Consider the following 14,791-nt stretch of genomic DNA (forward strand, 5'->3'; position numbering starts at 1 on the left):
ATCCCAGGACCCTGGGATCATGACCTGAGCCGAAGGCAGACACCTAACGACTGAGCCACCCAGGCGCCCCAATAAACCTGCCTTTCATCAGCCGGTTTATAAACTTAATTAGAAAGATGTATCCTCAAATAATTCAACTTACTTTGATATCTGATTCTACTCGTAAACAATAAGGCTGATTTTGGTACTGCTGGATCTCTCCTGTTATTTCTGCTACTTTCCTCCTTTTGCTAAAGTTTATAAGCTCTTTTCCATGCCTTTTTAGGACCTCAGGGTTGCCTTCTTCTGTTTTCAAGATATTAGTTAGATAAATTCCTAGAAGACATAATGAAATTATTTCAAGGATAAAAAAGGAACCAGCCAGTTCTTTTTGTCAGTAATTGTACGCATATTACACTGTACTATCTCAATCACCATCACCAAAGATTTAAGGCACAGATTTCCATTTGATGAAAAAGTAGCTAACTAAATATCAAGAGAGATATTTTTATAAGTATCAAGTTCTTCTGTGACACTTGTTTTATAAATACATGAGAAAAAGGGAGATCAAGTTTAACAAAATTTAAGAGCTTTATCAGGAGGAATAACCAATTTCCCATACCTCCAAACCCATATGGTATTTGATGTAAGTCACTGATCTATTAAAGGAACTTGAACATAACCCCTCACTTTAATAACACACATTTCTGGCCAAAGGGGAAAATGTTAAATTCATAGGATCATATTTTCTGCTTACTCAAAGGTTGTTAGGCTTTGTAAGTCAGAGGTAGAACTGTTTGGATAGGCTTACTCGTGGGAATGGGGAAGGATCTGCAAGCCTATCAAACACCGTATTGCATAAAATTTATGTCTGTTCTGGTCTTCAGTACTTCTAGAATTAGCGGCAGTCTCCTAACTGAGCTCCTGTTTCCACATCACCGCAGGCTGTACACTGGAGGAGGAGGAGAAGGACCCAAGTAACAGGCACTTTGGTTCTTTACACGGCCCTCTGGTGCCAGGAGCACCTTAGTTCCTTTCTGTTCTAGCATAAAGGTTCTGGAGCCAGCTCTGCTGCTTTCTACTTGTGTGGTCTTGTGCAAGTTGCTTAGCTTCTCTGTGCCTTGGTTTTCTCATCTGTAAAATGAGGATAGCAAGGTTGCTTTGAGAAATAAGTGAGTAAATTTATGTATATGCTTAGAATAGGGCCTGACGAAAGTAAACGTTTAGTTAGCTACGGCTCTGATTGTGGATGCTATCGTTGCTAGTCTTGGCCTATTCTCTTAAGCTTCTGCCTTTTCCCCTAAAGTACTGACTGATGCTTTGGGGAAAGAAAAGGGTGTGTGTGTGTATCTGAGTTCATCCACCCAGCACACAAATACTGAGTGTCCGCTGTATGCCCAGCACTGCATTAGTACTGCAGGTACCAGGTGAACAAGACACACAGTCCCTGACCTCAAGGACTTCAGAGCTTTGAATGTGGGCTCCGGTCCAATTTGGTAAGTACTATATTAGTGGTCGTGCATAAGACGCTAGGGGAGCACGAAGGCGTGCCTAACTCTGCCTTGGGCCGGTGGGAACAGAAAAGCATCACAGGTGAAGTGATGTTTACAGTAAATCTCAAGTAAGGAGTACGATGGAAGGGCATTCTAGGCAAAGCAGCAGTGCGTCCGAAGGCACCGGTTCATGACGAAGCCTGGCAGGCATCCTCGGAGGCGGACTGTTGCACGGTACGGCCGGAGCGGCTGGGTCTGGGGTGGGGGGAGGCAGGGGGCAGGGCATGAGGACAGACACGGGCAAGGGGCGTGGTAGTCCTGCTCCCCCATGGCTATAGGCCGTGCACTGGACAAGGGGGCAGGGCATGAGGACAGACACGGGCAAGGGGCGTGGTAGTCCTGCTCCCCCATGGCTATAGGCTGTGCACTGGAGAAGGAGCAGAAGGAGCAAAACACCACTTTCATTCTGATCACAGTTCAGTGGCTCCCAAGGCTTTTGTGATAGAGGCATATTTTCAAATACTACAATATTTGGCCACGTTCCTGAAAAGATTAAATGACTCAAACTCAGCGAACAAGTCAGCAATAATGAAACATGACAGACATCAATGCCTGTTTGCTTCTGAAAAGTATCCAGTTTTTAAGTATATTTGTTGGCTCTTTCTTAGCACCGAGGCTACTCTCGATTAGACACCCGTAAGACAAATGTCCCACGTGTTCTCATATGCACAGGCTTCTCATCTGCCTGTCCCTTGGCTCTTTTACTTGCAGCCAGTTATATTCTCCACTACACTCTATCACGTGATGCACTGAGCTCAGTGTTCAGTCTGACAGACATACCCGTACAGTACACATATCTCAGGGCAGTGGGACTCAACTTTCCAGCTTGGCCACATACTGGTGGCCCAACTGTGAAGGGTTTGTGGGTAGCAGCACCTGGATTGGATCATGAAGAGCCCTTTTTCAAAGAGCTTAATTTTTATTCATAGTTAGGAGATTATTAGCCAATCTGCATTCTAGAAGGGTTACTCTGGCTGTACTATGAAGCCAGATGGGTTAGAAGGAGTTCAGATTAGAAGCCAGATGAGCAGTTAGCAGGATGAATGTAGTCCTGGTGAGCTGATGAGGGCTGTCCGAGGGTCTACAGGGATAGAGAGAAGTGTGCACGTACTTAAGGGACAGACTCCGCAACTGCTTAACTGGTCTGGGCAGAGGGCAGGGACGGGCTGGGTGGGAAGGAAGACTCAGCTCTGTGCCTGGCTGACTGACTGGGTGGTGGTGTAATGACTGCCACTGGGAACAAGGAAGATAATCAATTATGGGATGTTGTAGCTGTTGAAAGTATACTTGAATGAAGTTGTAAAAATGCTTACAAGTAGCATTTTGGGAGAGCTCAGGATAGAATCTGGAAATTATTTTATGACATACTAATGGCTTGTTAAAAGGAGAACAAATGATCAAAGAGGTAGTATCCAAATTTTGTTGATCACACACAATCATCAGTAAAAAAACGTTTAAGCATGGATCCTATATATATAGTTTCTGAGTTAAAAAAGTAGTACAAACGTATACACAGACCTGAGTATTATGTACTGTTGAACAGTAGATCCATTTTACCTAGCCTGCTCTGATGACAGCTGTCTGGGGAAAGGGAGAGCAGAGCAGCACCACACAAATAATGAAGCAAGGCAAGGTTTCACGTTGTTGCTGATGCCTTTTCCAGCCTTTCTAGGAAAAAGTGGCTGCTCAGGGTTCTGGGTTCATACTTCAACTGATACATTTCTGTGATGCAACATTACATTTACTACACGGTAATATAATTTACTTTTCTGCTCTTTCAAGAGAGCTTATTGAGGGTAAGACTGTGTTTTATTTGTCTCTTGATTCTTGACACCTAGCCCTGGGCTTGGCATGTAGAAGCATTCAACAATGTATCTGAACGAATAAAAAGAAGCACATTATTTCAGAATAGAAGAGAAAGCATTTGAAGAATAGCTCAGGATGCAAGAGACATACAGTCAATCCTAAAATGGCAGGGAACGAGAGTGGAGAGGAAGCAGACTGACAAGAAACAGAAGGAGGACACAAAACTAGAGCCGTATGAAAGGAAAGAGCAAAGCCAACACTACAGACTTGGGTGTTTGTGCAGAGAGGTGAGGCTCGGCTGGAGGAAGAATCTACATCCTTTTACCTTAGAGGAAATGTCAGCATGCCTCTACATATATATCCCTTTACAATGAGTAGAACACTTTGGTATATGGAGAAAAACTGAGATAGAGACTCAGTTTGGGAAAGCCTCAGAAGGAGAAGTTGCCTGACTTTTATTCTGTAAACGGTGTAGTGCCAGCGAAGAGACCTGAATGAGAATTCTGGCAAGATGAAGGAGGAAGTAAGTGTCAGATACCGTCCCTGACCCTCCCATGGGGGGGGGGGGAATCCACAAAAACAGTCCCCAGAATTAAGGATAAGAACCTGGAAGGAGTTTCTACAAGCTACCATACAGACGAGCCAGAATTAGGAAGCAGCAGAACATCTGGCTCTCCCCTCTGGTCAGAACCAGGAAAGGCGGTGTAGCTAACCTCAGGAGCTGGGGAACAACAAAGATCTCCCAGAGCAGGGGAACTGACCCCGAAACAGAAGAGGCTCAGTAACCAGGAAGAGCAGCAGAAACAGGCAGGAAGGCGGGCGGTGGGCTGTCTGTACCTATCAAACTAGCTGCATGTTTGTGTTCACTCACCAGATCACACGGCCGACCTTAAACACAATGGAATCATACTCTAAATACAGGTCTGAAACTTTTTTTTCCCACTTAACATGTTACGAAGATCAGTTATGTTAGTTCGTATGTCTGCGAGAGAGTACTTCAGAGAGTTCAGTTTGTGTGAATAAATGCTCACCAATCAGGGTGATGGGGTAGCGGGGCCACACAGGGAGTTGGGGGAACAGGCCCTCAAGTTTCTTTTCACCTCTCACAGTGGTGACCTATCACAAGTAGTGTGACCACGAGCTCAGTGAGCACATGGAGGGACTACGTATTTTTCACTTTTTCTAAGCACCTGACATAGTCCCTGATATTTCACAGGTACTCAAGAAATATTTGACAGATTGAATGAAATGAGTATCAGGCCTACCCAGGTCCTTTCAAGGCTCCCCTGTATGAACTCGCACCATAGTCACCACACTTCAAATACATCGACTTTAATGCATCTGCTTCTTGATCCTCTTTTTGTAAACTATTTTTAAATTGTTCATTAACTCCTTATCAAAATTATCTTTACACTCTGTCCTCTATGAACTGTGGAAGGTCTGTGCGTCTTCTGTACTGCCCAGACAGGTGTAACATTTCTAACTTACAAGATCTTATGTAAGATACATTCCATTTTAAAAATTAAATCTGACTGAATCTGTACTTTTTTTTTTTTTTAAAGATTTTATTGATTTATTTAGAGAGAGAGAGAGAGAGGGAGAGAGCGAGCATGCGCTGGGTCGGGGGCAGGGCAAAGGGAGAAGCAGGTTCCCCAGTGAGCAGGGAGCCCAACATGGGGCTCGATCCCAGGACCCTGGGATCATAACCTGAGCCCAAGGCAGATGCTTAACTGACTGAGCCACCCAGGTGCCCCGAATCTGTACTTCTATAACTAAAAAAAAAAAAAAAAAAAAAAGTTTGACCAGAAAGAGAAAATAAATAAACTCAATAATTTTACCAAGAATGTACGTAGGGGGGGCAAAATGTTCTCAGGAAAAAAATAAATTAATAATGATAAAAAGTAATACATGATATAGAAAACAAAAAAAGAGAGTAATTACATTTAAGATTTTATCTTTTTGAAGTAAAAAGCAAAGTAAAACAAGTAAAAATAGAAATGGGAAAGATATATTGCAAATGGAACAATTTAAAAATGTTTTTGTAGATACAACTGACTACTAGTATTTTTAAAATAATGAAATGAGACAAGTGTGTAGCAGGAAATGGAAATAGAAAAAAATTAAGGAAGAAATTAAAATGTTACTAAAGAATTATATCCTACAAAAGATTCCAGGCCCAGATGGTTTTTCTGTTGGCCTACTTCAAAGTTTAAAGGCTAGATCATTTCATGATATTCCAGAATAGAGTAAGATGGAAAGCTACTGAACTCATGTTACGAAGTAAATGTAACTACGACAACAAAAGCTGATAAATAGAGCACAAAGAAAAATCACAGACCAATCTCGTTTATGTAGATGGATATAAAAATCCTAATAAAAATGATAATGAATAGAATTCATTTGTACACTTAAAAGATCAATCTACTATGAATAAATAAGGTTTAATATTAGTAAATAGGAAAGTTCAGCATTAGTAAACCTGTAATTTTAATTTGCTAAGCAAGAAAAATTATTTTTCCCCCACTAAGAGGTGGTGAACTATTAAAAGTAAATGTATTTGCTAACAAAAACACAGAAGATAACTATGAAAAGAAACTTTAACGTAATAAAAAGCATCTAATCAAGCAAATAGAATTATACCTATTCCCACTGAAACTGAAATTAAAACAGAGCTACTTATTTTCATCACTATTGTTTAATCTTTGTTTGGGAAGGTCTGACCAATGCTATAAAGCCTAACACAGAAATAAGACTAAAGGAAGAGACATGATTAAATATTTAGAAAAGCCAAGGAAATTACAAATTCTTAGAATTAAGGGTAATTGATTATTAAAAAATGAATACCATTCACAACCAAAAGTACCCAGGAAAAAGTTAAGTATCATAAATGTTCTTTCCAAATTAATTGATAGACTGTTCCAACTGTATTTTGGGGAATTATCACCCTCCCCCGTTATAAAGTTCAGAGACAAAATTGGCAAAGAAAATACTGAAGTGGCAGTGAAGAACCAACTTTGTCATATATGAAAACACTACAAAGCAGGTTTCTTAGCCTTGGGCATTACTGACCTTTTGGACTGGATAATTCTTTGTTGTCAGGGTCTGTCCTGTGCGTTGTAGGATCCTGCCTTCTACCCACTAGAAGCCTCTAGCACCTCCCAATTAGAACAACAAAAAATGTCTCCAGACATTGCTAAATGTTCCCTGGGGGGCAAAAATTGCTCCTTGTTGAGAATCACAGATTATAAAGTGCCAATCATTAAAAACTGGGGCACTTGTATAGGAAGTTAATGGGAAACACTATTTATTAAAGAAAGAGGTACCATATATAAATGGGATAAAGAAAATTACTCAATAAACCTGGGTCAACAAATAAACAATTAGGTGGAGAAATAAATTTGAAGATTTCATATATCTAAAAGAGACTTTGATTAAAGAGTTAAATATAATTTTAAAGGTCACATCATAAGCTAGAAGAAAATATGACTGCAATATCAAATTACTAGACTGGAAGAATTTTCTAAGGTTAGAAACAATAAAAATCATAATGGTAAAGATGGACAGATTATAGAATTTTAAAATACTGTATATCAAAGAATAAAAATAAAAAGCCAGATTGGTAAAATATCTAGCTTGAGAAATTCCCAGCTAGATATATAGTATCTAGCTAGATTGGTTATCTAGCTCAAAAAAATATTCTCAAATACAGACAAAAGGCAAAAGTCTTAAAAGGAAGGAAAGGGTACTTCCTTCCTCTGGTGTAGAAGAAGGGTAAAGTTTTGATGTGCAGAAGATGTGGGCTCAAAGATGACCTTTAGCTATGTGAAACTGTTTACAAGTAAGAGGATTATAAATATAAATGAGTATGGCCATACCTCTTCTGTAGAGTGTTTGGTCTATTAAAATTCAACAAAAAAGATTTCTATGAATATAAAAGCACAAATCAGCTTTATATGATATCAAATGGCTGCCCAAGATGGAAATAAAAAAATGGAATTTACATTTTGGGCATGATCTTCAAATGTCCTAATAAAGTAAAATTCTACGGTGATTCAGGTGCTAATTATTTACTAAATAAGTATTTTCTGCTGGTATATTACATATATGTATATTCAGTCATTTAATGAAATAAGTGTCTTGTTTTATCCAGAAACACAATAAAAATTCAAGAAATGCTCACCAAAGAAAGGCACACATGGTGGATTAATAGACCTGAGTTTTGCCAAATATTTCTTATAGTGATCTTCACTTAATTCATGAGCTTCTTCTAAAATTTTCTTTTGGCGACTTGGTATTTGCTATAATAAAAAAAATAATATTTAGGAAGCATAAGTTTACAAAAGGAATCACAGGTTTTGCCCCAAAACGCCAGGCTTAGAGTAGCCCAAACACAACAGTATCAGTTTGATTCTAAGAAATGATAATAACTGTTTCAAAGACACTGTCTTCATTGATCCTAGAACAAACTTAGGGTGTGTGTGTGTGTGTGTGTGTGTGTGAGAGAGAAATCTGTTCTTATCAGTTTAATATCTTGCAATTCCTTACACAATTATGAGAGCATTTAATTGTATATTACATACAAATAAAGTGCTGAAAGGTTTTTCATCTTCTAACCTAGCCTAGGACCTGTGAATGCATTTTAACGAGAATGCCTAATTTATAAAGTGCAACCAATTCAATACAAAATTTAGACAATTCCATCTTTTAAACTGTTACTGAAAAGACAGATAAGGCACTTAAAAATTAAAGACCACGATTATTAAAATCCTGATTCTTCATTTAAAAAACACCTACACAAACCTACCTCAAATGTGTGGTCTAGTCTGTAAACAGGTGAGGAGTTCATAGCACTGACAACCTCAAGGACACCATTGAAGTTGTTCAGCTCTTGAAAGACTTGTAGAATCTCAATTATTCGACTCACCACAGCTACTCTTTCTTCTAAGTTTTCAGTTTCTACAATACATCTGGGAATCAAAGACAAAAAATGAATTAAATTTGTAGTTTTCCCAACAAAGAAATGATTTAAGGAATTTAGTAAATAAAACAATGTAGAGTGGGGGGGGAATGGTTACAGAGGAAGTACAGAGAACATATATTCAGACGGAAGGGTCTAGCAGGAGCCTGGATAAGGCAGTGCCTTCAGTCGGGCACGCTGCTCTTCACTGTTTTCACACCGACACAGCACAAGTCAATCATTTTCCTACTCTATTAGACTTAACTGATGAGCCTAACATCTTGTTGAATGTATGCTTGGTCTCTGGGACGTGGGTGTGTTCTAGGGGAATTTATTCTGGAACTCGAGAATTCTGTGCCTCCTGTTCATCTAATTGCAAGATTTTAGTGATTAATGTTTCTTTCTTTGATATACAGAAACAATTAGTTGTATTTCTAGGAGCAGCTCTTTTTTTTTTTTTTAAACATTTTATTTATTTATTTGAGAGAGAGAATGAGACAGAGAGAGCATGAGAGGGTCAGAGGGAGAAGCAGACTCCCCGCCGAGCAGGGAGCCCGATGTGGGACTCGATCCCGGGACTCCAGGATCATGACCTGAGCCGAAGGCAGTCGCTTAACCAACTGAGCCACCCAGGCGCCCTAGGAGCAGCTCTTTAGAAAAGCACTGAAATGTTAAAAAGTCAATTAAAGTATTTTACCATAATTAAGAATAAAATTTTTTAAATTACTAAGGAAGAAAGAAAAAGTCAAAAACATTTTACATTTAAATACCAAGAATCCTTAGAAGGTACGTAATTTCCAGTACCTAGCTAAAAGGAAGCATACTGTGCTCAAAAAGAGAAAAATTCCTCCGTGAGCATTTACTAATATTTGAGAGAATTTTTAAATTTACTAATCACCAGGAAAGAAAAAAGGCATTTTAAACTTGGTTTTTAATAATGTAAACAACTTATAATCTAAAAAAAAAAAACTAGAAATACATAAATGGAACAATAAATATAAATCAGTATTAAACATTTTTTAAAATGTAAAGGTGAAAATTACATTACATTATTCTCCAATGAAGATAACCTGCCACCAAGAGAAGAACTATTGTAAAACTATCAAAATAAATTTCCCTTGCTATCAAATTAAACATAACATGTTTACATGTTTAAAACAGCTATATCTCTACAAATATGTCATACACTGGCTAACTAGTTAGCTGGACATTTAAAAAGGTACAAGTATAATATATTTACATCTTTTATTTAACTATTCCAGTTGATATTACCTAGGTATACAGACTGAGATCACCTGTGGAGTTTTTGTAAAAACCAGGTAAGTCTGGAGTGATTTATCTACAGGTGACTCCAATTCTAATGTACATCCATGGCTAAGAACCACGGTAGCCAACCAAGAACCTCTCACATTGAAAAGGCCAACATTGGAACCCTTGTATACTGTTGGTGGGGGGAATGCAAACAGGTGCAGCTACTATGGAAAACAGTATGGAGGTTCCTCAAAAATTAAAAATAGAGCTATTATATGATCAATCCACCAATTCCACTTTTGGTTATTTATTTGAAAGTACTGAAGTCAGGGTCTCAAAGAGATATTAGCACTCCATGTTTGTTGCAGTGTTAGTTCATGATAGGCATGATGTGGAAACAATTCAAACACCCATCTATGGATGAATGGATAAAGAAAATGTGGTATATACACATGATAGAATATTACTCAGCCTTAAAAAAGAAGAAAATCCTGCAATATGTGACCACATTGATGAACACTGAAGATGTTATTCTAAGTGGAATAAGCCAGTCACAGAAAGATGAACACTGCATGATTCTACACATATGAGGTATCTAAAATAGTCAAAATTTCAGAAGCATAGGATGGTGATTGCCAGGAGCTATGGGATGGGGAAAATAGGGAGTTGCCAACTAGCATGTATAAAATTTCAGTTATGCAAGATGAATAAATTCTAGAGATCCATTGTACATTATGCCTATAAATTAACAATACTGTATTACACATTGAAAAAAATCTGTTAAGAGGGTATCTCTCATGTTAAGTGCTCTTACAACAATTTAAAAAAATAAGAAAGAAATGAAAATAGTCTGTCTTATCAGTTGTTTCCTCTTTACAGACATAAATTTTAATTATTTATGATAGAAAAGGTCTTCTGCATACTTAAGTATAGTTATTTAATTTGATAATGAAGAAATCAGGAAGCAACATTTAGAGGGCAAATTCTAAAGTTTTACTTTTTACTTTTTTAAAAAAAAGATTTATTTTATTTTAGAACAAGAGAGTGGGGGGGGCGGGAGAGGGAGAGAGAGAATCTCAAGCAGACTCCCTGCTGAGTGCAGAGCCCCACATGGGGCTCAATCTCACAACCCTGAGATCATGACCTGAGCTGAAATCAAGAATCGGACGCTTAAATGACTGAGCCACCCAGGTGCCCCTAAAGTTTTACTTTTTAGAGGCTAAGAGATAATAACATAATATAAGTGACTTGGAATGCTTATTTCTCTTCAGGAATTGCTTTCAAGTCTTTATCCACATTCTAGCTTAGGTTCTAGTCATTCCCTATGTCACTGGCCTCTTGTTCTGATAATTCCAGTGTGATCTGTGGAAACCTCATATCACCCTTATAAAATATTAGTCAACTAATCACATTGTATTTACTCAGAAAAAAATATGGCCAATGTATAAAATGCCACTCTGTGGCCCCAACTATAAAATTGCATTGAGATTCTGCATTGCTGATACCACAGTGTAAGCAGCTCTGCTTACCCACTCCTCAGTGAAACTGGTAAAAATTATACATATATAAAAAATATAAACATAATATAAATATAACCCCCCCCCCCCATTTAAAGTCTCTGGAAATGGTCCTAAGAGCAAATGGCAAATGAAGAAACATCTATTTAGGAAAATCTACAAAAATTCAGTAAGAGAGGCAAGAGTTTATGGCATTTGAACCAAGCCTGCTCCCTCCTTCTCCCAGAGAACCTCTGGCGGTGGAGGGAAAGAGTCTACTCCAGACAGCTGCAGCCAAGAACTTAGGCCTCCCTCTCCACCTAGCTCCCAGCTGGAGGGGTTTCTTCTCTGGAGGAACAGGACATCAGCATTCCTCATCCAGTCCCCAGCTGCCTGGTGGCTGAGGCTAACTCCCTGCGGAGTGCAGCTGAGGAGTGGGGACTCCCTTCTTCGCTCCGACATGGAGCCTGGGCTCTCACTTGAATGTGGCATACTGAGAATGCTGGGAAGACAGTCTTTCCCTGGCTCCTGAGGCAGTGGTCCCACGCCAGGAGAGGTGAGCAAAGAGGACCTCACACCCCACCCCCAACCCTGCATTCGGCTCCTAGAGCAGGAATGTTTCAGAGAAGCTTGCCATCATCCTGAGCTCAAGAGGACAGGCTCAAACAACTTCTACTCTCTCGTCACTTGCTCTCGAGAACAATGAAGGAAAGTTGTGGTGAAGGCGATAGGGAGATTCATGGATCTAACTGCCTAGACTGCCCATGGACTAGTTTGCAGGAGAGAACCAGGGAAAAAGAGCTGGAAGGAGTCTTCCTGGGGTCAGAACAAATATCGGGGACCTAAGAAACCACTCCTTAAAAAGGAGTCACAATTTGATTGGATTTGTTTGCAGAGCAATTTATACCACTGGGGAAATTGTTGAAAACAGGAGAGCCTGTTTTCTGGTTAACAGCTGGCAGTTAGTGGATGTGAACAGCTGGGTGTGGTCAGGAAAGGAGCCGAAGAAATCCCTACCTCTACTGCTGCCTTCTTGGGGTGACTGTGGACATACCCAAATCTGTACCTCTCAGAAGAGGGACTTCTCCGCTTAACGTCTCAGTGTGGAGGGAGTTGGGGGGATAGGCCTCACTAAAATAATCCAGCTAGTCACTAAATAAACAAGCAAAAACAATAACTCTGGTGGCGGGGGGGGGGGGGGGGACTACCCACAAGTTGCTACAGTGTATTATCTAAAATGTCACGTTTCCAACAAAGAATTAGGAGGTATGCAAAGAAACAAGTACAGTAGTCCCCCCTCATCTGCGGTTTTATTTTCCCCAGTTTCAGTTACCCGCAGGCAACCACATCCCGCAGATGATCATGCTTTTGAGGTACCGTAAGAAGGTCATTAGTAGCCTAAGGCTGCATCACTTTGCCTGGGCACTTCATGTCATTGTGTAGGCATTTTATCATCCCACATCATCACAAGAAGGGTGAGTACAGTTCAGGAAGATATTTTGAGAGAGAGACCACATTCACATACTTTTATTATATTGTTATAACTGTTCTGTGTTATTCATTATTGTTGTTAATCTCTTACTGTGCCTGATTTGTAAATTAAATTTTATCAGAGGTACGTATGTATAGGCAACAGACATAGTGTATATAGGGTTCGGTACTATTTCGTGGTTTCAGGCTTCCACTGGGGGCCTTGGGACACATCCTCCGCAGATAAGGGGGAGCTACTATATGACCCATTCATGGAAAGAAAAGCAGGGAACAGTAACTGCCTGTGAGGAGGACACAGATTTAACAGAAAAAGATTTCAAAGTAGCCATTATGAATATGTTCACAGAACTAAAGGAGAGAAAGCGTGATTTAAAAAGTACAGGAAGATAGGACGACAATGACATAAAAGACACAGCAATGATAAAAGGAACCAAATGGAAACTCTGAAATTAAAAAATACAACAGTTAAAATAAAAAATTTACTAAAGGGGCTTAATAGTACATTTGAATTGGCAGAAGAAATAATTAGTTAACTTGAAGATAGAGCTATTGTTCAAAGATGAAGGCAAAATAAAGACTTTCCCAGATAAACAAAAACAGAGAATCTGTTGCTAGCAAACCCACCATACAAGAAATACTAAAGGAGGTTCTTCAGGCTGACAGCGAGGAACCCCAGATGGTAACACAAATCCACAAAAACAAAGAGCACTGCTAACAGTAAATCTGTGATTATAGAAGACGCTGTAAGTGCATATTTTGTTCTCACTGCTTCTCTTAACTGATTTAAAAGGCAACTGTATAAAATAATGTGGATGTGATGTGATGTAATGTTGGACCTATAAGTAATATATTGGACCTATATGTAATATATTGCCAATAACTACACAGAGGAGGTGGGTGAGAGCAAAGCTGTAATGCGCTAAGGAAATAATAACAAATGGTAAAGCAACAACTGTTACAATGTATTATTAGATTTGCATCATTATTATATGTAATACATATTATAATAATACCACAAAAAAGGGAGACAGGGAATAGAGCTCTATAGGAGGAACATTTATATCTATTCCTTGAATTAAACTAGTATAAATCTGAAGCGGATTCCGATGTAGATGGTAAGCTTTAAAGCTTTCACTAAACAAACCCTCAAAAATCATTAATGAAATAAAAATGTTACATTAGAAAACTATTCACTCAGTGCAAAAGAAAGGAGGAACAGAGGAACCAAAAAGAACATGAGACATATAAAAACAGAACTGCACTTAAAATCCTAATAGCTGACTGCTATGAAATCTAAGAATGTCAGTAATACTTACTTCTCAAACCACAGAGTGAGATTAGTGGTATGCCGGATCATTTTTAGAAGATTAGGAGAATTAATTTCTTTGTCTTCTTTTGTCCACACACTTCCAACTAATTCTGATGGCTGTACGGCTCTAAAATCAAGACATAATTCTACATGATACTTCTCCCTCTAGCATGCTGTTTTCTTAAGTAAATGAGGTAAATAAAACTAACCTCCCATCTAAGCCTTCTTTTTACACCAACAGAAAGGTTTATGAAAACAAGGTATAACAAAATTTTACAATTATGGGTATTTTTCTATGGATCAAAACAATATTTTTATGCATGTACCTGTGTACTTATCACTTTATAGTAGCATTTTGCTTTTGGCAACATTGGGATTTTTTCATAATATCTTTCCCAGCACTTATAAATATTATTTAATGAATTAGGGTGGCAATGTAATTCGGGATAGTTCTTTTAAATAATGATATCTGTTATAATGATCAGTTCATCGAGGATATAGTAATCACTGCAGTTCATAAATCTTTTTTTTTTCCCCCTCTAAAGGAGGGGGGAAAACCCTATCACAGAAAGATCTTGGGAAATAAATAAAATAGATTCTAACATTAGTTTTTGGGAATAGTGAGGATCTTTGGAGTGGATGGAGATCTATAGATTTTTTTTTCATTAGTTATTAAAAAAATAGTTTGCAATTCTAACTTCTAAACAGTCCCCATTTAAAATGAGAAATGGACTGAGACAGTAGTTATGTCAATGTAGAAAAACTCAAAAAGGCTATGACTGTCCATGACTTAAGTTCACAACTACAAGGGCAACAGCTAACTTACTGAGCCCTGACCTTGTTTTGGGCAATTTGCCAAGCATTGTATATAAATTGACTATTTTCAATCTCACAACAGCCTGAGGAATAGGTACTATTATTAGCCCCATTTTAATCCTGAGGAAGCTAA

The 14,791-nt window shown here is 38.6% G+C and overlaps 1 protein-coding gene across 4 annotated transcripts in view; it reads right to left on the bottom strand.

Annotated features, from left to right (window-relative positions):
• SOS1 (SOS Ras/Rac guanine nucleotide exchange factor 1) overlaps positions 1-14,791 on the bottom strand; it is a 144,586-nt gene that overhangs the window by 15,723 nt on the left and 114,072 nt on the right. For all 4 annotated transcript variants that reach the window (XR_004300272.1, XR_004300271.1, XM_032410349.1 and 1 more), the window contains exons 15-18: positions 13,850-13,969; positions 8,143-8,305; positions 7,519-7,636; positions 143-315 (exon numbers count right to left, since the gene is read on the bottom strand). Coding sequence is in view for 2 of the 4 variants with exons in the window: in XM_032410349.1 (XP_032266240.1) it covers positions 143-315; positions 7,519-7,636; positions 8,143-8,305; positions 13,850-13,969 (574 nt within the window). In the remaining 2 variants the exon portion in view is untranslated. The remainder of the gene's footprint in view (positions 1-142; positions 316-7,518; positions 7,637-8,142; positions 8,306-13,849; positions 13,970-14,791) is intronic.

This window comes from Phoca vitulina, unplaced genomic scaffold (genome assembly GCF_004348235.1).
Source record: "Phoca vitulina isolate PV1807 unplaced genomic scaffold, GSC_HSeal_1.0 scaffold12, whole genome shotgun sequence".
Taxonomy (NCBI): Eukaryota; Metazoa; Chordata; class Mammalia; order Carnivora; family Phocidae; genus Phoca; species Phoca vitulina.